Source organism: Megalops cyprinoides, chromosome 3 (genome assembly GCF_013368585.1).
Source record: "Megalops cyprinoides isolate fMegCyp1 chromosome 3, fMegCyp1.pri, whole genome shotgun sequence".
Classification (NCBI taxonomy): Eukaryota; Metazoa; Chordata; class Actinopteri; order Elopiformes; family Megalopidae; genus Megalops; species Megalops cyprinoides.
The window spans coordinates 45,126,117-45,150,192 of record NC_050585.1 but is presented as its reverse complement, the minus strand read 5'-3'; the positions used below and the strand labels follow the sequence as shown (position 1 = coordinate 45,150,192).

General features: G+C 40.1%; 1 protein-coding gene across 2 annotated transcripts in view; it reads left to right on the top strand.

Annotated features, from left to right (window-relative positions):
* Positions 1–24,076, top strand: part of fstl4 (follistatin-like 4) — a 139,550-nt gene that overhangs the window by 110,495 nt on the left and 4,979 nt on the right. The window contains exons 7-14 of one of the 2 annotated variants that reach the window (XM_036524444.1): positions 9,651–9,817; positions 12,726–12,846; positions 14,012–14,173; positions 19,603–19,737; positions 20,294–20,320; positions 21,515–21,633; positions 22,362–22,511; positions 23,401–23,508. In XM_036524444.1, coding sequence (XP_036380337.1) covers positions 9,651–9,817; positions 12,726–12,846; positions 14,012–14,173; positions 19,603–19,737; positions 20,294–20,320; positions 21,515–21,633; positions 22,362–22,511; positions 23,401–23,508 — 989 coding nt within the window. The remainder of the gene's footprint in view (positions 1–9,650; positions 9,818–12,725; positions 12,847–14,011; positions 14,174–19,602; positions 19,738–20,293; positions 20,321–21,514; positions 21,634–22,361; positions 22,512–23,400; positions 23,509–24,076) is intronic. The other variant, XM_036524446.1, reaches the window with a different exon arrangement.

Genomic DNA, 24,076 nt, shown 5'->3' with positions numbered 1-24,076 from the left:
TCAACCTAGACCAGGAGCTTGGAGGAGGAGATTGTGAGAGATGGACAGATTTTTCTAATATTCTCAAGGAAAAAAACTTCAGAGCGCAGGTGCTCTATGTAGGACAGCTTGTCATTGAGTTCAAGGCACAGGTGTCATTCTACCCTATAACCAATGCAAAACAGTTCTGTATTTAAATGAGGACATCACCAGGGAAATCTGGTCCTTAGTGACCGCTTATTGTGCTTATGCCTGTAGCCAGCCCTGACTGAACTTGAGGGGGATATTCCACGATCAAACACAAGATTCCTGAATAAGTAAATAAGCACATTCGAGTAATTCTCTAGATAGCACTGTCAGATTATTAATTAGAGCAACCACTTTCTTGGGCTGAATGGATTAGTGTTGCAAAGCTATAGACACATTACAATTTTATGTTACGTGGAGCATACTCAATAAAGCATTAACACTTGGGATATAAATCATTAAGGAATGTTGTTGATGTTAACAAAGCATTATTAAATTTTAGTAAATGTGTATTCACACAAAGTCCAGGGTTGGCAGCTGGAATTTGCATTGTTGACGTGTACGGCATAGTAACAGCAAAATTGCACACAGTTTTAGCAGTGTAAGGCATACAAATTTACATGTATTTTTCTTACTCTGCAAACACTATTGATGTGGCTCATTCACACACTTTTTATTGCTTGTATGAAATTGAATCAGAAACTTTTCAACCCACAGTGCAACCCACAGTAACGTTGTGATGGAGCACAATCAATAACTGCAATGAGCAAGAATTAATTTCAACAAGGAACTAACTGAAAAAAATTCTAAGTGATATCTTTTGATAGGCATCTGATAGCTCATATATCCAAACATGCAAGCTTATATATTTCACAATCAATCTTAGGGCCTGTGACTGTAATCCAAACCATGCAAAGGCAGCAAGCAGATACTTGTTTTACTGTCACTCCTTTATACTTACCAAACATGATGGCAAGTCTGTCCCCTGATATATCATATGACAACTGATAAATCATCATTGATAAATCATATCTCTGATATGTGATAAATAAGTGCACCACATTTCACAACAGCTGCATAAATAGTGAATTTTTCCCTAATGATCTGCTGTTTCATTTAGGACACCAGTATGCAAAGCTGCATACATTTTGAATCCCCATTACAGAGCAACAATAACAATTTACATGTTAACAGATTTCTTTCCTGAGAAATTTATTTTGATTTTTATCTAAACTAGCACTTTGTCTCAATTTCATTGTAAAAATGAACTGAAGTTAAGTTTGATAAATGTGCCTGGGCTATGATGATGGTGATGATGATGATGATGATGATGATGATGATGATGATGATGATGATGATGATGGTAGTGTTGAAGATGGCAGTTGCATTAATCATTTTTCTGAAAGGATGGATGCTGTTCCAGATGTGAAGTTGAAAAGACAAAATTGTCTTCCTTAATCCCTTTAAATAAAATGGCCGCTCCTTGCCTCAGGAAAGGGATTTTAGCCCATACGAGCATTATGTTCAATGGGTCGAATTGTGACGCAGCCTTAATTAAATGATTGATTACCATTAATGCAGTAGAGCTGGGACGCGATAGAACTGAATTCCATTCTTTAACAGTTAGTGTAACCGTTTGACCGACCTTTGTAGTTTCTATGCAAGCAAAGCATGAAAAGTACATGTGTAAATGGCAGTGTTTATGTCACTGCATAATAAGGCACAGTTTTAAATATGGCTTGAGTTACCCTTTCTCTTGTTTCAGTAAACATTTCTTTAACCCTCAGGCAGGCAATTAATCATGTAATCTGCCCTTCATCTCCCTTCAGGTTAATATTGTCCTGTGGGAAGAGAGTAGAGCACAATGCATTCAGCTGTGGTTCTCATTGCGTTGAAAGTCAAGCGGGTTTATTATTGGTTTTCCTCAGCTACGGTCCAGTGACAGTCAGACCAGTTTACGGCTCCAGGGCTTTGAAATAAACTACCTGATTGTGAGAAAAAACATTACGCTGTCAAAATGTTTCTAAAAATTACATGTATGATTACATGTATATTCTGCATGTTTGTAAATGCCTCACAGATATTCTATGTATTGGAAGCTCAAACGGTGACAGGAAGTGGAAATACATTCAGCACGTGTTAGTATGTTTTAGTTTGCATAGTAAACATACTAGAACATTGAGTGTTACTTTTACCAAAAAGCTGCCCTTCATAAATCATGGCCATCCGTCTTATCCATAGGACAGCGAACATCAGGAACCAACCACACACAAATATCTAATGAGCAAAGAAGAATAAGCAGCACTTCTCTGCATTTTATTTGAGATTTTCTTATTCTGAAATACACAATGAGGACTCGAGGACAGCTTAATCGGTATTTTCATATGGACAGGCATGAGGGAAAGCTTTGCCTGCTGGCCCGGAATGTGTTGGAGTTTTGAGAGTCATTAGGTGCAACGCTCTGGGAGGAAAGGAGCTGTTGCCTACCAGCTTCAATCCAAGCCTTTCTATCTCATAATGTGACATGTTGGATGTATTTCATGGTATTCCCGCTTTATTACAGTGTACAAAGCATGAGGAAGAATTATACAATAAAAATTCCCTTTATGTTAGACCAGCATGCCTTCCAGCTTTAGTTACAAACGAAATGCAACAGCTGTCCTTTTTAATACAATATCAGAAACCCAGAGAATAGCAGGAATCTGCGCGTTGGTGGTCATGCATTTTGAAGTCTCGTGTAACTCCTCATAGAATTGCTCGAGTGGTGGTGTCCACTGTGGAGTTACAACTCTGCAATTTCAATGAGAAATGGGCATTCCAAAATGATCACAAGAGCAAAAAAAAACACCCGACCCTTCCTCATTCTGGTCAAAGGCCACATATAGATTTATCTGCTTTCTAATGTTTTGGATTTAAGTTTTCTGGTGTAACTGAACTGTTGAAATCTCCTGACAATTTTCTCTCTCTCCCACGCCCACCCACACCCCCCCCCCACCTTTTTTTTTGCCTGAGGTTTAGAATTCTAACAAGCCATTCCTTTCAGCTTGTTAAGGATTTCCCCCGCATACATTTCTGCAGTCCTTTTGTTGCCCACGAGCATAAGCGGCATGTTGAAAGAGAGCGCAAGGCTCACTTCTACCTGAAGAAGAGATTAAGGGACTGAATTCAGTGTGATTAATGAGGGGGCCCCTGATTGCTCATCTACACTTTCCCTCTGTGAATTACCGCCACACTCACTGACTGACACATCCAAAAATGTACTCCAAAGATAATAGCCTTGGTTTGTGACGACTGTTTTTTTTATTTTAATTGTATTCTGATAGTTCCTCTGAAAAGGCATTAATTAATTTATTTATTTCTCCCTGGCACCCTCTTACAAATAACAGAAATCAGGACAGGGAAATCCACAGACATGGTGCTACAGTGGTGGCCCCCCAGATACAAATAGGGAGACAGATAATTAACCTTTAGACCAGTAATGGCCCTGTACCATTCAGAAACACTTTCTTTTTTTTTTTGCTTTATTGTGTATAATGTAATAGCACTGCTTCATGCACTTCACATATTTAAATTATAACAGGACAGCCAAAACCAGTGATGGGGAGTGTCTTGCATCTTTGAATGAATTTAGCCCGTTCGCGTTTGGGCACACGCCAAAATCTGTGTCGTTTCTCCAGCAGCGCCACTACTAAGAAGAAGAGAAGAGAGCTGTGAGAGAGAGGCACAGAGATGTAGCCCAGCGAGTGGTCGTAGTACACAAATTAGATCTTTTTTTAGCATCAGTGCTAAGTGGCAAGACAGGCTTGTGTAATGTAAAGCAACTACAGCGAGTGTCAAGGATGAGAATACCAACCCAGCAGGGAGCCTGTAATTTTCTATTTAAATATTAATGTGACTTTCATGAACAAAGTTCCCGCGCTTTGTGCTTCCCGGTGCCTTTCTCACAAAGTCTTGCGGTGTGGAAATAGCCGTCGCGTTCACAGTCAGCTCCCCTCTCGTCACGGCTGTAATCAAAGTTGCGGGGCTTAACGGCCGGCGCTCGTCTCTGATGTCTTCTTTATTTGCGTCTCCTGCTGACTTAGAACGGGCAGGGGGAAAAAACATTGCTGTGCTGCACAAGGCACCAATGTTAATCAGCTGTGGCCTACACAGATTTGTGTCTGAGTGTCAGAGTAACTGATATATATCTCAGATTATTTATTATGGATACTATATACAGTACCAGTCAAAAGTTTGGACACAACTGATTAACATAATGGGAAACATGCATTCAGAGGCATTTTGATCTAAAGGCTTATGCTTTGTTTCTTAGGGACTGACATTTGTTTTTTAGACAAATATAAAAAGTGAAGTTGATGCCTATGCATGAATTTCTTTCCAAAAAATATTTTAATTAAAAAAAAAATAAAAATTTTTTGGTTACTTTGAAGAATGTAATATATAAGATTTGTGTAACACTTTTTTGGTCACTGCATAATTTCGGCTGTGTTATTTTATAATTTTTACATATTTACTATTATTCTGAGGTGTAGAAAATAGTAAAAATAAACAAAGACCCTTCTATGAGTAGGTGTGTCCAAACATTTGACGGCTAGTCTTGGTACTGTATAGAAAAACACAATAATATAAACTGTATATAAATTCTAGTGATCACCTGTAGATTATTTTTTATAGGATCCCCATTAGCCGTGCCGTACAGCCCCGCTATTCTTCCTGGGGTCCAAAAAGTAAAAAGAAAATGTCTATAAAGTTGCAATAATTATTTCAGTGTTCAGCACGTATATGCAGAACCACTTGTAAACTGTATACCTATATAGACAACTAATAGCTAAATGAGCTTCAGGTTCTCCTAATCTTCTATAAGCCAAGCATTTATCTCCTTTATCAGAGCCACAGTACCCCATTCCCTGGAGGAAGTGTTAGCAATGCAGGCAGCTCCGGAGTCGATACCTACTGGCCATCCCGCCGGGCCTCCTCTAAGTGCACAGCTTAGTGCTGTAAATCTGTTTGGATGGTGCTGGTGCTTGGAGACCCAGGAAAAAGCAAGGGAGAGGAACAGAGAAAAAGAGAGAGAGGTCCCCCCCCCCCCCCCCATCCCCACACCCGCCCTACCTCCAGATCAAGAGCACCGGTGCCAATCCCTCTAATGCAAAGTGTCAGAGTGGCTCAGCCACAACCTTGAAAACTTCATCAGAGAGCCATTAGCATCAGAAAGGGAGCGGATCCGGAGAGAGGAACCGAGTGCTTAAGCCAAGCTCTTCTGGAGTGTATCGCTCTTGTCTCTGCGAGCACCACTGCGCCTGACCTGTTTATAGCTATTAAGTGTTCTTGTTTTTGTTTTTGTTCCAGGGATGTCTTATTTAAGCACTTGCGGGCTGAATGATAAAAGGAAAAAAAAAAGGTCGGTGCTGTAGATTGAGGCTCACATTAGTTATCCCTTGGGAGAGGCTGTCTGTGCTTTGCATTTTTATTTTTTGAGGCCAGGAACAAACACCCGTTTTGATGGTGGGTACTGCCGGCTTTAGCGTTTAACACTGTTCACCGATCAATAGTTTTCAAAAACCAGAAAAAAAATCAATTTATAAGAAAACCAGCTAATTTTGGACATTCATACAAGACATTCATAGTCACAAAGTCTCGCCCAGCATGCCAAGCTGTCCTGTCTGCTGCTCAATTGGAGACAGTGGCAGTTGTGTCGGCGAGCATCTTGATGGCATGTCAGATGTTTGTTTTTACCGTACAGCACATGCATGCAGCCGTACTCCTCCCACAGAAGATAAGGACTGGGTCTGCCCAACAGGAGATAAAATAACACAGCTTGTCCAAACACCAAACAGTATTTCTGTCAGATCAAAAACTGCACTGAAAAGAAACTACAACAAGTTTGGCCTGTACCTGGAAAAAAAAGTCACGGTCAAATGTGAAGATTCATAGGTGTGATTACCATGGAGTAGCCTGGGGCAAAGGGTACCGTACACAGGCCGACTATCCAGTGTGCACACCTGTCTCCTGAAGGTTCTTCCAGGGAACACCCTCAAAACAGACAGCGTCCGTGCTGTTAGATTTCGTATTCAGCGCCACACGTATGTGTCAAACTGCTGAAAACAAGGAAGACAGGGGCACTTGTTGGAAAAAAAAACAATTTCCAGGCTTTCCAGCATTTTTACAGCGTTTAAGGTTTTGATAGTGACAAATGTGGAATGATGAATGTTATTTCCTAATCAAATTGATTTGTTTACTAAAATGTCCTTGAAGGCACAGTGACGAAAATCGCAGCTTTTACCGTTTGGAATAAACGTACACTACATTTTATTTTCTCAAAGAACCTAGCCCCTATACTTTTCTCTTTCAGTTGCCACATGTCTTCTTGGATTGCACAAGTTATAAACTATATAAAACCTTGACTTAGGGCAGTAATCGCCTCCTTACATTGACAAATGGAATGATGATGTGACGCATACGCCTTTGCCTATCATTGAAGAACTAAAAATAACTGCTCACTTTGAGTGACATGTTATGTTTCTTGTAAGTTGAGTGCATGGTAATGCATGTTTGTTTAAATGTGTTTTCAGAGACTTCACTATTTACACTTGTGAAATTTAACAAATCTTTCAGTCAGCTTCAGTTCAGAGGAGATCGTTGTCATTCTGTGATTGTGAAGGAAGCCAGCTATTTGATAACAAGCGGCACTGTGTCTAATTAGCAGATGAATAACTACAGGTGTCGTAGTTTTTTTATTTGCTGTATTGCTCTGTTAATGCTTTGAATTATTATTTGTTTTTTTTTTTCTGTGTTTTCTATGGATGGAATATCAGCCAGCATCATAAGAGGTGGCAAGGATTCAACAGTTGATTAGTTCATGTGTACTCTACAAAAGAACAGGAGCAAGCTGCTCAGGGACTGTGAATCCTTTGGAGGCTCTTATTTTGGTGCCATCTAGCGGTAAAACAGAGGTAATATTGTTACTCTGGGGGAGTCGCTTGGTTAGTCAGTGGGTGACTGTACTATTTCTAGTACTGCATAGTGATAGCCAAAGAGAGTAAATGTAGTGAAGGAAGGGACTCGCAGGAAGGTTTACCATAGTCACTCTTGTCTGACACCACTAACTCTGGCTCTCAGGAGATAATTGGCGCCGTTGAAGTCTGTTGTAAACAGGCAATATAGGGTGCGCATGACAGATCAGGTATGGCGCAAAATTTGCCTCCCGGGTGTGTTGAATCGATACGCTCTGCTCCACATCGGTCAGCTCGGCCTAGCTGTGCCCCTCACCCCAATTACCTCTCCTCACAAGGCAGAATGGAAATCCTGCCCCCTGGCTCCAAGCGAACCATACAAATAACATGTTAAAGAGGCACAGTGGGCAACCTGGACAGGTGCAGCTGCCTGAAACGCTCGGGGAGTATTTGTGTAGACATGTTATTGGACCTGTTTGGCTAATCACAGTAATCAGAGCATGTAGCCCAAACAAGGCTTGAGAATGCCCATATCATTTTTGCATGAAGTTCACTGCTTATCTGTTGTATATCTTGGGCAGACCCGTCATATAAATTTAAACAAATTTATCCATATACTTATTGTAACATTATTTTTTTAAATATTACCGTGTAATTTGTACTTGTGATTGAAAATCTAACATGTTCAGAAAATTCTGAACAAAATCATAAAAAGCATAGTAATTAGCACACTAATACTTTTTAAAATACGAAATTTTGTATGCTCTCTATTCCGGTTGTTGAAAAACATTTCAACTGTAAGACTGCCAATTATAAAACATACAGTTATAAATTGTAATGCATGTGGTATTTGTTACAACAGTTTCAACATTACTTGCCCAGAATAAGCAACATCATCTCAGCAACTGGACCATTTTGATAATGCAAGACTGTTTTGGTTTCAGGAACATAGCTACAGCTTGTAAAATATTTAATCTACGGATCATTTAATATGAAAGACACATTTGGTGGACAGATATTTAGACTGTGTGGAAAAGGATTCAAATTTAAATTCAAGGTCTGACACTCAACTGATTTAAACATGTTACTTTTTCCACAATTTGTAGACCTTTTTTTATCATCCTATTAAACTATCATTTTAAAAAGATGACACATACGAAAGTATGATCTCATGTACATTTTTACACCATTATTGTTTTCACAAGATAATACAACAATAATTTTTCAGAGGCATTAATGACATGAATGAAATATATTACATGAATGAATGAAAGCAGCAACAATTGTCATAGTGTTGATCACTTGTTGACCTGGTAGTATCATCAGTGTTTTATATTATTTCACATTAAGATTACCATTTTACATGATAATGTTTTTACATCATAAGATTAAAAAACAGAACGTATTAGTTCTTGAAAAAGTTTTTCTTTATCAGAAATTTATTTCAAATATGTTTCACTGAATGTTTCTTTAAGAGGCTTTTTTTGAATTCAGTTATTTATTCAGCATTATGCCCCAGCAAAAATGTGATTGCACTTCATCATATTGATTGAAAGTAAATGACTGAATGTATTATTTGTTCCAAAAAGTATGAGCCTTGATTACTTTGTACTCTTTCATTACAGAATCATAGCACTTGAGGAGGCGAAAAGCATCCAAGTTGGCAAAGCCAAATACTTATTAAGAACAAGGAACTTACATCAAAACCTGATTACTTATTTGTTTACTTTGAAACATCCTCAATTAAAATGTTATTCTAGTGCTATTTCAAATCGCAATTAAAATATGTGTGGAGACAATTATTATTTTTTTTAATTGAAAGATTAATAACTGTATTTTTGACAACCCCTGTGGATTATTTCAATCTATTTATCAGGCAATTTACCTGTTTAAAAAATAATAATATTTTGAAAGTTCATTCATATATATATTATTTGCTCAATAACAGTTGGTGGCCCCAGTGTCAGTGTGAACAAAATCTAATCAAATGGATGAAACTAATGAAGGCATAATTCACAAAAAAGCTGTTATTATTCAGATGGATTTCTTCACTTCCTGGTGGTACATTGTGTCCTTAATGTTAATGCTAAATTCAGAACATATCATTATGGGAGGAGTACAATAGCAGATGGCTACAATGTCAAGTATGGATCGGATGGAAATCATTTTTGGTGGGGATTTTACGGGTCACAGAACAAAGGGACTAACCATTTCAATCAAATTTATTTCATCCTGTGGAGAGGAATTCACTCAGTGTTCATGCCTGAATGGCCACATCTTAAATTTCTATAACATGTTGGAGATCATTATTTATTGAATCAGTTATGCTCTCTCTAAAGACCCATACCAATATTGACCTAGGTTCCTTCAGACATATTTATTACATGAATATGAGCCATATGTCTTCTTCTGGTCCATTTTCCATCTGGTACAAATGTGGCCCGAGGGACACTGGAAGAGTGTAGCTTGGTTTTTTCCGGAAAAGGTGAAATAAATTGGAACGCTATCCTGGCAAAAGGTAAATCTGCCTTTTAAGAGGATTTATATTTGGAAAGGTTGTGATCCTCCATGCGTTTCCTCTCAGTCAGAGTGGGGAATTTGTCTTTCGGTATTTAGCCAACTGTACTGTTCCTCTTAAGCGGGGAAAATATTGGAAATGTGATCCTAACTCCCCGTCCTTCATTCCCACAGAGGTCGTCCAGCTCAGCCTACCTGAAGAGAAGCGGGTGAGTGTCACCACGGTTACCGTGGGCCTCAGCACGGTGCTGTCCTGTGCCATTCAGGGAACACTGCGACCACCCATCATCTGGAAGAGGAATGGAATCGTGCTCAACTTCCTGGATCTGGAGGACATTAATGTAAGAATAAATCAAACCCTTAGATTTTTAATGAGGTTTAATTTTTCCTTAAAGAAATGTGGATAATATGCTACATGCACTTTAGTCATCACAGGTTAGGCTTAGGGTTAGGGTTATCTGTCCACAGCACGTTCGTTGCAATCATCGTATTACCTGCATCTGGCATGCAGGCAGTTAATGTTCAAGGATATAACACAAACCCATTCCCTGAGGATTACACTTATGAGCTTTAAGGCATTTCAAGGTGAAACAGCCGACTAAACAGACCACTGATTTAAGGGTGTTCAGAGAAATTCTGTTTCAACTTGATTTAGTGCAGTGATTCCCTCATTGTAGGTCAGGACCCACTGGTGGGTTGTGAGAGAGATCGAGGTGTGTATTGTGATACATGTGAAAAACTTTTTATTACCTTTATAAAGACATGCACACTATTAATACTACACAGTGCTCTGGCTATTGCTCATGCAGTTGAATAAAATATGATGGCACATTTAATCAAATAGTAAGCTACATTTACTAAAGGGTGAGTCACAATAAATGCATTCACCCATTAAGTGGGCCATGGACCTGGAAAGCTGGAGACCCTGGCTCAGTAGATTGATGTTTTAATACAAAGGTGCCATGAATTGAGCTCTGCTCTTTCATTGATTTCGGAAAAGGTATTCAATACTTTGAGATCATAGACTATAAATTAGCAGTGTTAGTTTCTTATTTTACAAAATCGATTCAACTTTTTTCCCCCCTAATTAACGCTTTCTCTGTAATTTGTATCATTTTTATGATTGGCAATAATGTAATGATTTTGGTCTCAGGAGCTATGCCAGGACCCACAAAATGTGTTAAAAAAAAATAAAAAGAACAACGATTTACAAATCCCTGTGTGCCAGTGCTGAGCTAGCTGTGGTTAATGAACTATAGCAGGCTTATGTTTAGCTCACCTGCACTGCTGACAACATGAGCTTCTGTTTGCAAGGGTAGCTGATTAAAATTCTCTAATTGCATGTTAATGAACGGCCTTGTTGAGTGTTGTCAACGCTGCCCAATAAAAGATTGAACACATGTTAACAAGAAGGTCTCTCTCTCTCTCTCTCTCTCGAGACAGTGTTTGAGTTTTCTGTCAGAAATTGACAGGGATGTGTCTGTGAATACTTCTAATATCAAAGAGTAGACTGACGCTCACAACATTCCTCTGATTTCTGTTTGGTATTATGTATTTTTGAAAATAGATAGTTTGCTTCATTTAAAATGTGGCTTGTTTGGGAGGTTTAACTAGCAAATCTTAATTTGCTTGAGATGGAAATTCTGGCCTCTGAGGCAATGCAACTCAGGACATCCCGGAGAGGCAATTTGCCATGGCTTGAATCTTGGGGACCATTTGTCTGCTGCAATTTATCAAAGAGCAATATTACTCCCACTAAATTGTGGCATTTTACATATTGAATACTTTCCTCTGAAGTAATTGAGTTGCATTTTGAAATCCACAATTTGTTCCCCTGGTTTGATTGCACACGGAGAGAGGGGAGTACTGCAGGGAAACAAAACAGACTCATAGCACTCCTGTCCGCTACTTACAGAACAAAAAATAAGGAGATCAAAAGCTTGATTATTGGATACAAATTATTTACGAGTGAAATGCATAATGTATGGTCTCCATTTAAAAAACAAAATGTTAACACATATTTTATAACACATACTTTAATTAACATGTAAGCTTTTGATTCACTCACTTGAAACTGCCATGTGAAGTATATTAAGCAAAGCTTCAAACACTGGAATTTTTCTGTGAAAACCATGGTAGTGAATACTTTGCTTTAACTCATTAGAGAAGATGAAAGACTTGTCCTCTGTTTCATTTGGAGGGAAAAGGAAACAAGTAATTGTTGTTCATGAAGTGAAGTGTTTCAGGGTAATACCCTGAACAACAGCCTTGTGTTGTTAATGCCTTTCATTTGAGTACGTTCCAACTGTGATACATAATTGCTCATTTTGGAGTTGAAATGCTATTTAATTGTTTGATTTCAATTCTAGAAACAGTACTGTTATTTAGGTCCACCTATTCCCACATTCCTACAACCTAACTATTTAACTATTTGAGATGATATTTAAAATATGCAATACTGATCTATTTGATATACTTTATTGTGATTACAGAAATATTGGTGATTAAAGGTGTAAACGTACCTCAGACTAGATTCATCTGAGACTATACAGCATTAACCTGAATAATCATATTCTCCTGGGACAGTAGCAATTTAAACAAAATCAGTTCATTGTAGAAATACTTTAACCACCAGCATGAGTGTGCACAGTTACTTTAAGCCATACCAGAAGCCTTCACACGTTTTGATCAAATTACTTTCCAAAGGCATTCTCTTTAATCTGACATTTTGATGCATATTGCCTGTTACCCTGGTGTTCATCTTCTTCCAAACTCTCTAACCTTCAGCATCTTAAAAATGAGGCAGGCAGTCGGCTCTTAAAATACTCCTGCTTACTATGCTGCCAACATTTAGCACAACAAGAGCAGCCCGGAAGACAATGTCGGCGCGGTCTCTCCTGAGGTTGTCGGTACAAGAGGTCCTCGGTGTCAAAGTGCCTCGCACGCACATCTACGCACTCCGACAGAATCTCATTTCTTAATCCTTTTAAGCCCCGGCCCCGAAACCCCGGGCGAGTTGTGCATCCCCGAAAAAAGAAGAAAAGAAAAAAAAAAAACAACAACCACCTTCATTAATCATGCTAATGCACGTTTTATTTTTAACCCTTCCTATTTATCAGGCCGAGGCTGGCGCACCGTTGCGGCTCAAATCCCCCTGCCCATTCGCCCGGTTTGTACAGGAAGCGTGTTGATTCATGGGCCGTGCCTCCCCTGACTCCCCGCTGTTTTGTCTCCCTCTGCCTCAATTAGGACTTTGGCGATGATGGCTCACTCTACATTACCAAGGTGACAACCATTCACATGGGGAATTACAGCTGCCACGCTTATGGATACGAAGAGCTCTACCAGACACATGTGCTGCAGGTGAATGGTTAGTAATGGCATATATGGCATTCCATGTTGATTTGATGTCACAGCATGCCACAGGGTCACAGTAAAACTTCTGCAAGTAGATTGGTGGTGAGACAACACTTTTGTTGCCTTCGTATTAGCTTTATACCTGTGGGCTCAGAAGCATGCGTCTGTGCTAGAGTTAAATACTTAAGGCTGCAAGAAAATATGTGCTACAAAATATTTGTGGCACAAATATGCTATCTGATAATACAGGAGCAGATGTGTGTCACCTGAGTGTTAGAAAAAAAATCTAAACCAGCAGCTCTCAGTTGAGCTTGCTGTGAATATGTCTGATTGTTTTTTCATTGTTTATAAAGGAAAGATTAAATAATTAACTTGACATGTGTTTCTAATATGTTTACAGTAGACTGAATTTGATGTATAGTCCATGTTTTGTCAACAGTAAAGCAAGGCGTTGTTTTATAGCTAGACTGCAGTCAAAGACAGCACAGTGAATCTGTCTCTGTTATATTCTAGTGATTTCCATCCCACAAACCATTTAGGCGACATCAAATAACCAGTGGCATGGAAAGCAAAATGCTGTCTGCAGGCACTTATCAAAGTGCATTGCTTTAGAAAATCATTTGCATTACACTTTTGCTGAAACGTGTGATTACCAGTATTTCTCCCTCATTGAAGACACCAGAAACACTGTGTATGCTACGTATGTGGAATCAACGATAACAATCCAATTTTGCTGCTTTAATTTCTGTCAGATATGTAAAACAAGAAAAAGCAAAAAAAAAAAAAAAAATCAATTAACCAGGACAATAGCAATGATTGTTCTCCTTTGTGAGGGACGATTTATGGTAATTGAAAGTGAATACAGCAGCAGTAGGGAGACACTGAGATGTGAGTGTGAGAGTAAGCAGATTATCTCACAAGGCAGTTACCAGACCTTAGCTTTTGGTTTAACAGAACGTTTACCAGTAAATAATGAATGTTTCTTTCTTAAGCAGTTTAGGGGATGAGCTCCAGCTCATTTTGTTATACTTTGTAGATTGAAACGTTGGCACTGCTCTGTACAGTGAGAATAGTCTTACTGCGTTATGATTGGATGAAACCAGTAGCTCTCTGACCCCCCTCTCCCCCCCCCCCCCCCCCCTACTCCTCCCCCCCCCACTCCTGCCATGTGTGCTCAGTGCCCCCGGTGATCCTGGTGTACCCCGAGACCCAGGCACAGGAGCCGGGAGTGTCCGCCAGCCTGCACTGCTACGCGGATGGCATCCCCAATCCCAAGATCCTCTGGCTGAAGAACGGCATGGACCTGCAGCTGAAGGGGTCCAAGCAGCTCTCACTCATAGGTAAGGCATGCTCTTATCTGTCTGTCTGATCCTCTCTCTCTCTCGATAGGTAAGGCATGCTCTTATCTGGCTGTCTGATCCTCTCTCAGTCGTAGATAAAGCGGGTTCCTATCTGTCTGTCTGATCCTCTCTCTCGATAGGTGAGACAGGGTCCTATCTGTTTACCTGTCTGCCTGATTCTCTCTCACACATAGATAAGACAGGTTTCTGTTGGTCCAAGGAGGTTTTGCTTATAGGTAAGACAGGTTTCACAACTGTCCATTTTTCTCTCATTCATAAGTAAGAGAGGCTCCTATCTGTCTATCTGATCCGGTCTCACTCATAGATAGGATAGGCTCCTACCTCTTTACATGTCTACCTGATCCTCTCTCAGTCTTAGGAAAGACTGGTTTCTGTTGGTTCCAATAGGTTTTGAATATAGGTAAGATAGGTTTCACAACTGTCTATTTTTCTCTCATTCATAAGTAAGAGAGGGTCCTATCTGTCTGTCTGATACTCTGTCACTTGGTAAGTAAGCCATGTTTCTATTTCTCTATCTTTTGTATATTTTCTATTTTCTCTCATTTGTACTATAAACAGGCTTCTGTCTGTTAGTGCTATTCTCACTCATGGGTAAGAGAGTCTTTTGACATGTCCGTGCCATGCTCACTCAAAGGTAATGCAGGCTTTTGTCTATACACGCTGTTCTCATTCACAGATAAGGCAGGATTCAATCTGTGAGTCTAGGCATCTCCGAAGCATTGGGGGTGGGGTCAGATGTTATGCTACACACTCCTATATCGGGCAGCTCAAGATTAACAGTGTGATTTTCTTTGGTACTGAGTCAGGCTGATGGCAACAGTGCTGTTTATAAGACTAAATATGCATTTCTTTTTAACATGAAAAAAAAAATCTATCAGCTGAAAGTTATAGAATATACTGCAGCCAGCCATGTGAAGATTGAAAAGGGAGTTTCAATTTGAGGGGTGCATTCTAGAGCATCTTTTATAGTGTAACCCTCATTAGAAGACAGTTTATTGGCTGCGTGTGGGTCATTACCTGCAGTAATAGCCTGTTATAGGCTTCAGACATTGTGACGGGGGAGGTTCAGCAAGGTTCAGCTGCATGTAAGAAGGTCTCGCAATCTAGTCCAAATGATTTGCTAAATTTCTATTTGCAGAGAGGGTAACGGGGGTCCTGTGCTGCCGTCCAAGAGTCGTTTTGATGATTTTCTGATGGCTCATTATGTTTGTTGGCGCTATTTACAATAAAGGGTTGAGGGATTGCAAGTGGGTGGACAGGGAGCATTGTCCTCCACAGTATTTTTAAGACAGTTTGGGGGAAAAAAAAACATAAAACACAGAGAAATAAATTGTGACCTTGCAGACCTCGATATTTCATTAGACTATTAATTTTAGGTAGGAGCAGTTCCAGCGCATACAAGTTGCTTATTGCTGAGCATTAAGATGAAGTAGTGGTTCAGTTTTAGTCACCGATTTTTCTCCCACATGGGTAGCTAGAGATGCAATAAGCTATAGATAAGAGCCGTGTCTTGGGTATTTAATTAGAGGTGTTTTTCTGCCAGGATAGCACTAACTGTAAAGTGACGCTATTTATTTCCTTCTCTCTGAGGGTAGCTGTATCTGACTAAAAAAACCTACTCTGAATACATGAATATTTATCAAGCATTGAGGTTATAGTGGTAGGCAGTCATTCGAGGAACCACGAAACGATCAGTATTAGTTTCACTCAGGTCCTTTGGTGTTGCTCAATTGTGTCTCATTGATTTGTATTTATTTTAAAGCCCAAGTTTAAGAACTAATAATTGTTTCAAACACAGTTCCAGTTGTATGAAGCATTTTTTCCTATTCCATCAGGGCTTTGCATTTACTTGCGTCTCTCAGAAAGTGTTACCAATATACATAAGACATCACACCTCTTACTTCTGCTTGTGTAGGTGTACATTAATTCCACCGAGTTCAAAAGATTGTTCAATTAAAATAGAACTGAAAGTACGATCTGATTGTTATTCATATTCAGGCAAACACCATATTCAAGAGGCAAATTGATATTCTCCATAATATTTCAGTGAATAATTACATCTGTCATTATAATGGTGTCCTTTTGTTATGTTCTAATTACAGAACATGTTCTTGGGAGCATTTAAAATGTTAAGTTGGTTAGCATTTTTGCATATATATTGTAGTAAGGGGATTTTTTCCCCTTCTAATGCATTATTCATTAATATATTCCTTTGAATGCATTTGTTTCTGAATTTAATTCTTACGTTTCTTTTCAATGTATGGGGGCTTCTTTTCACCTCAGTATCTTGCTTTGTTGCCATGACATATACATTTTAAACGCATGCAAAATATCTGTTTTGTATGAAAGGGAAAATGTGAATCTTCGCTGCTTATATTCTTACTGTTCATTCGGCTGACACTTTGTCTACCACTGAGTCATATGCAAAACAAGAGGGCAGGTAACACAGTAATGAAGCTTGGCGCTCGGCTTTAAGGCAAGGCATTTTTTTTTTTTTTTTTTGCAAATTGATATTCGCAGTGCAATCCAGCAGAGCAAATAAAGCTTGCAAGTTGTCATTGGTTTGAACTTGAGATTGTCTACTGTGGGTGTAATTGAAATTAACTTTGCATTTGCAATTATAAAAGCAATTCCCAGTCAGAACTGCCCACTAGCAAAGTCTGAAGTTCAGAGCCACTGAGACAGGTGTGCCTGGACTTGGAGAAGTCAGTGAATGACTTGCCTATGGGAGCTTGGCAGGGAAATATTTAAAACCAGTTAGCTAATACTATTGCTGTTTTAATCTTCGATTTGTGGTCTTTTAAATTTGCTTTCATTATTGTATAAAGTTTTCTCTTAAATGGTAGTGATGGATGGATATATTTCAGAAATCGTGTTTAATGTTACATGCTTACACATCATACAATACTCACATTAGTCTACTAAATGGATTACAGAGAAACAGAGAGGTTGAGTGTAATGGTCTGATAACACTGATGGAGCTGATTACCCATCATATTCTTCTAATTGGTCTTACATTGAATTATGTCATTAACAGTTTGTCAAAAACCATGTGTCCTTGATGTTAATATGAAGGATAACAACTGAATTGATTATGATTATGAAAATAAGGATTTTGAAGATAGATCACATGTTCAATTTCAGGCAAATGGAGGGAATGTGCCTGAAATGTTACAGAAGCCCTTTTTCATTAATATGTTATTGGTGTTACTTTGTTACTAAAATCAGTGACTTTTGGTAATATCAGCGACTGATTTGACATCTCCTGACATTTATTTACAATATCATAATAATAATGTACTAGTCTGTATATGATCTATTCATAAGGTAAGGCCAAATGAACTGCGTCAGAGAAGTGTGGGCTTCATCGCTAAAAGAGAGCAGTGTATTTTAAGACAAAGCACCAGGCCCATTTAAAAGAGGCAGCATTTAGGAGAGGGAAAAGAACAGATGACCTTTAAGAGAAGGGAGTGGGGGGGGGGGTGCAGAATGAGGCATGGCATTCATCAAGGCAGGCTTGTTTTGACTCTCACATCACCTCTGGACTCTGTTTTCAGTATCTTGAGGTCACTTGTGAAACTCCTTCAACTTCAACTGAGACAGTGTTTCTAAGACTAAAATCATGCCAGCCCCTGAGTGTTATTTTGATGCGACTTAATTCTCACGCTATAATTACAGTTGAATATTATGGGCCAAGGGGCTGAAAATGATCATCTTACCAATCCCCTATACATCTCTGTATACTGCTAATTGATAGAAATCATCATATTTCAGTCAAACGATCTCTTCAAATCTAAATGCTTTTAGTATGGTCAAGTTAACAAGAACATTTGTCCCTGCAAGAGCAGCACTGCTCGCCTGTACAAAAAGAGCAATGTCATATGTCTTTAATTTTTGAGCTGCATTTCATAATAAAAATGTCAAAGAAAAAAGCATGCACAGGAATGTGATCAATACATTATTTTGGCCTTTCCCAAGAGTCAGCCGCAACTGATGTGGGCAAAGCTGGGTCTTGCGCCAAATCCCCGGCCAGCTGCAGTGGACAAAAGACCCGCTGAGACGCAATGCAATTTCTGGGATGTATTTAGAAAATCAATCAACAGAAGAGAATTGCATGATAAATGTTTCTTTTCAATCAGATACCTTGACGGGATGCCGTATTAACAGGATAAATTGCATGCAGGGCTTCCAGCACGCTGCCTGATTCATGCACTTGCCACAACCTCCACATGTATTGTACAGCCAGCTGATTGTAGCTTGTAATAATTTTTTTTTTTGCTTTTGATTGAGGTTTTGTTTTCCGTAATGCCTGCAACATTAAATATGCCATGCATCTGGCCCGAAAAGTTTAATTCAGCATCACGTCTCCCTCTAACACTTCATCGCATTTCATGGAAAAGGTGGCAAAGTCACTTTTCAAAGGTGAGGAAGTGGGAAAACGTATCACCCAAAGGCAACGCCATCGTTATGCAGACTGAAAGAGTGGATGACATTTCCTCTGAAATGGTTAATGGGCAAATACATATCACATACACATATACATACATTAATATTTATGTATTAACATAATCATTATTCATGAATGTGGCTTCACTAACCATCCAGTAATTCACATATGCTTTCATGTAGGGTTGTTTTGAAGATGGGACCATGGTGTATCACCTAAAAGTATATAATATACTTCATTCTTAGTTAAGATGACAAAATTGATTGAACTGTAAATAGAATCTTTAGCTAGTTGCTATCAGTATGGATTTTAACATCCATAAGTACCCAAGAAAGTAGATAATTGGCCATCTAATGCAAATTACATGCCACCTTATTCACATATTGGCTTTCAAAGACTGTTTTATTTAGCTTTTATTACAGAAAACCTAGACAGTGAATTTTTTCCATAGATGTCTGCTAATGTTACAGCCATTGTAATTGTCATGTGTCCTTTTCCTGCTCTTTGTTTTTCAAGAATAATTACGTACAGTATCTCATTTACTCAGGTCACACATCTAATATAAAAGACACAAAAATATTTTCATTTCTCAACAATCAGTGTTAAGCAGCATGTCTCGTGCATAGCGACATTCCATCAATGTGGTTGCAGTGGTTATGATGGCAAATCTGAAGCCTACAGAACGAATCAGTGAAACATGAACACAGCAAAAATTAAGAGGAAAGCAGGGAAACGGCAGGGAGACTCTCCGTTTAAGAGATCGCAAAAGGGAAGAACAGAGTGTGCAGTCCTAATATTTGCAGACGTCCGCTCTACCGCTCTCAAACACGTTTGGCGATTGTCCTTTCATGGATCTGAAGTGAGGAAGCATGGTTAGCGAATAGAAACAGAAATCTCTCGAGCCTTCGTGGTACCTCAGCTCTCTGGCCGTGACTTTGACCGGCGCTTCCCTCCTCCACAGCCAATGGCAGCGAACTCCACATTGGCAGCGTGCGCTATGAAGACACTGGCGCCTACACCTGCATCGCCAAAAACGAGGTGGGAGTGGACGAGGACATATCCTCCCTGTTTGTGGAGGACTCCGCCAGAAAGACACGTAAGCAAGAGCACTATCTGGCCCACAGTGCAACGCATATGTGCATCTACATGTCTCATAGCTTATATTGAATGTTAAACGCTTTTGGATTCATTGTGGTTCCTACCTTAAATAAGCAACGACAACAAAAATAAACAAATAAAAGCTCCTTTATTTAGTTTTCCAGTTATGACAGGCAGAATGATAAATAAGCATGCCTTCATTCTCAAAGGAAGTACTGTAGTTAACAGAGAACCGACTCTCTCAGTGAATCTGCGCAATTAACACTATGTCCTTTATTAAAAAAAAGAAAGCGCTTGGTGATTTGTGTTTTACAGTGAACATTTATTAGGCAGGATTGCAACTGGGTTAGACAGTTTATAATTAAGTAAAAGCTAAAAATGCATTTTTGTTCACACTTGACTTGTGACAGTACAATATCTCCTTCACTGGATGTGTGATAGAAAAAAATAATTACTGCGTGTGATGTAATATCATGGAGTCACAGTTTTGCTTTATTTCTGAAAATGACTTTTTTTTCTTTTCTGCATTGCTTTCTGGCACTCTGATGCTGCAGTTGCAAACATACTGTGGCGAGAGGAAGGTACTGAAAGAAGCCATTGTTCTCATAACAATCATCCGTGCCTGTCTGCTTTTAAAAAAAATCCTCACTGTTGATTCGTTGTCTGTTCATTTGCATTACATCAAACCTCCATTATAGTTCGTAGCATGTCGTCGAAAGTATAATTAGTTTACGGTACTTCCTGAAGGGGTTTCTCTGTCAGAGATTTTATCATATGGTGGTCTAGTTACTGTATTTCCAAGGTCAAGTGCTGTCACAAAAATGTGTTTTCAGCTTTTATTTTCCAAGAAAAACGTGTATCTTATACTGATGGGATACTTCTAGATCATACTCTCTGGACCCAAAGCATGTTGTTTTATTAGACAAAGAAAGAAGAGTTAGTGTATTAGCTGGAATGTAGTAACACGTAAAGTGCAGGACGAATGCTGTCCCTGTATTTTAGCGTAAAGCTGAAAACTGTTTTGTCACAGTACAGTGCCTCTCTGCGTTCCTTTTCGAGGTCCGACTAGTTTAATAGCTTCCAAACCACAAGAAAGGCTCATGTTTTCATGCAATAACTATGAATTAAATAATGTGAAAAAAACCTCAATTATGAATTTCTACTGTATCCTTTATGCACCTCAATCAGAAATATTACCTGCTTTATACACCCCTTTCCCCATAAACTTACCTGTGAATGAGGAGCGAATGAGAATAATGATAACGGCTAATTAGCTAATGGTAAATCGGTCAAAGATGCTCAGAGTTGATGCCCTCTGTTAGCCCGTTTCCCTCCCCGTAACGGCAGAGTGACCCCTCAGGTCACTGATGGTGATTTATGGCCGTGCTGTGTGTGTTGTGGTGGTTGCGCTGTACCCTCACACCCTGTTTCTGCCACCACAACCAGCTACACTGCTATTTCTTGCCATTTTTATGCATCACGATGTAGCATCCTTTAATTATATTCTTTTTTGTTTTAATTAATCTTATTTTAATTGAGCTTATGTTTTTGTGTTAGGTGATGGACCTAGGTGTTGTTGTGTTTTTTTTTTTTTCTTTTTAGAAAAAAACAATGATTAAACAGTCCCGTGAGCTGGCTGGTGCAATGTTGACAGGCAGCGAAGCCAGAACACCTGATAATTGTGGCGCATGGTGATAACGAGGGTAATGCCACCTGAAACGGTGCGGGCGCGGGAAGGCTTCCGCTGAGGGCCACTGTGCATTTTCCTCTTTCAGGGCTGAGCGTGGGAAACCTGTTCTACGTTTTCTCCGAAGAGGGAATCACCATCCTTCAGCCCAACGAGTGTGAGATTCGCAGGCACATCAAGAGGACCGAGAGGATAGCGGCGAGCTATGTGAGTTACGCTGCGCTTGCGCAGATGGTGACAGCGACAGACTGTCTTGTTTTGCACATCTCAGGCTCGGGTGCTGCTGTTTGAATAGTTTGAATATCATGAGACATGGATTTTTTTTAAATGAAAATTGAATAAATCTTAAAAGAGGGAACATGAGAGCCCAGGTTGCAGTCTGATTCTTTATTGTCTGAATACTGGGGTCTTACCAAAGGCCGGCAGTCCTTATCTAGAAGAGCGCTTCCATTGAACTTATTTTTGTGTGTAGGCAGTTGACAAAAAAATAAGATTAAACATCAACAAATACCCAAAGGGATCATTGATTTATGAAATATTGCTTTGTTCGGACGTTTCTCCATCCGCCAGCAATAGGTGTGCCCTCAAATCCTTTATTTCAGCCAGGACCGTTCTGTTTTCATTAGTCAGAGACACAACTCAATATTCTGCTGTGGTATAATGTCAGTAATGCGCCAGAAAACTTCACTCAGCTTGTAAAACAATTGGAATTGGATGACAGTAGCAGCTCGTCCCTCTGAGAGATTTAAGTTTTACTGGTCGCGGTAATTGTATTCCAGTTCAATAGAAATTCAATAAGCCACATGTTAGCCTGTCGGTGCTGTAAACTCCTTTGACTGGATGCTCGTGCTAGAGCCAAATGGCAGTCCTGGCAGCGGGACCCTGGGACTGACATGCAGAGATGAAACTGCATTTTTTCTTTTTTCCCCCTCCAGGAAGAGATGTGCCCAAAAGTCGAAGGAGACTCCACTCACTCCTGCGTGTGGGCGTCGGCCGCCAGCGTCAGGGACAAGTACATCTACGTCACGCAGCCTCTTCAGAACAGACTGCTGGTCATAGACACCCAGGCTCAGAAAGTTGCACAAGTAGGTATCAATCTTCTTTAAAAGCTGTTAAGAGCCTGTCTCCTGGGCTCGCCGGAGGTCAACAGCGGCAGGCGGGAGTGAATGAAGGCCATTATTTTTCTAGAGCGAGGGATGGAGAGAATGAGAAAGACCGAGAGATTGAGAGAGAGTGCAGTGAGAATGGGCAGATGGGCTTTTCTTACTCTCAATACCTGGGCTCCGGCAGTCTTCCTTTCGACCCCACCGTTGTGTCTCCTGCCTCAGGGTTAATGCATCCTTCAGGCCCTGTCGGCCCTTGGCTTTGCCTCGGCACAAAGCCTTTTCGCAATTTGTGAGGAGGATTTTTGTTTTTTTTTAAGTAGGCAGCAAAAACCTTCCTTTATGAATGCTTTCACAGTTACAGCAGATACCGTCCAATTACAGATTTCATTCACCTAATGACCTTAATGTAATTAAAGAAGACAGGAAATTATGTTAAATAAAGGATTTCTGCAAATTCTTTTCAGACGGATTGAAGGAAAGATGCCGGAGAAGTAACATGTCCAAAACAAAAGGTGTTATGGGTAAACATTTGGAGATGTCAGTAGCACATTACCCTGATTAGCTGGTCACATGTAGACTTGTTCACGACAGGCAGCAGGGGCCTTTGTTGTATTCCCGTTTCAGCCCAGAGAGCTAACCCCCAACAAAGTCCCAGTGTTGTCAGCGCACAGCTGACCAGCAGAAAATAAAAGCTTGGCCTCCCATTACCGAACACAAGCCTCGGTCGTGCATGAGTGCGGCCGTGTCAGCACGCACGCTCTTGCGGCCGCAGGAGCGCGTAATTGATTGTGTTGTTTCTCCACGTTGACAACGCCTCAGCTCTGGGTTGAGCTCTCCCTCTGCTTCCTCCCCCCCCCCACAAAAAAAGGTCGTGGAAACAGACCCCGTGCCGGTGAAGCTATACTACGACAAGTCCCACGACCAGATGTGGGTGCTGAGCTGGGGGGACCTCCACAAATCTCAGCCTACCTTACAGGTGAGCACTGATCCCAGGTCAGAGCATGTCTATAGCAGATGTTGGTGCTGAGCTGGGGGGACCTCCACAAATCTCAGCCTACCTTAAAGGTGAGCACTGATCCCAGGTCAGAACATGTCTATAGCAGATGTTGGTGCTGAGCTGGGGGGGAACCTCCACAAATCTCAGCCTACCTTAAAGGTGAGCACTGATCTCAGGTCAGCACGTATCTATACCAGATGTTGGTGCTGAGCTAGGGGGGAACCTCCACAAATCTCAGCCCACCTTACAGTTGAGCACTGATCCCAGGTCAGCATGGATTTATATAGGACGTGTTCATCTGGCAAGACCTCTGGGAGGTGTGTGTGGGTGCTCTATTTAGAAGACATTACACTAGGTTTGAATCATGACAGGCAAATGTCTCGCCTTCACCACTGAGAACTACCAGGGGAGCCCATTGTCATTCCACAGCAGACATTTTTTTTTTTTTTCCAAAAGCAGGATGAAAAGAAACCTATTAAAATCTTATGCGGTATTCCATCCGTACGTTGTGACGGAGAGCGTCTTATTAACAAGGGAGTCTGTTTCG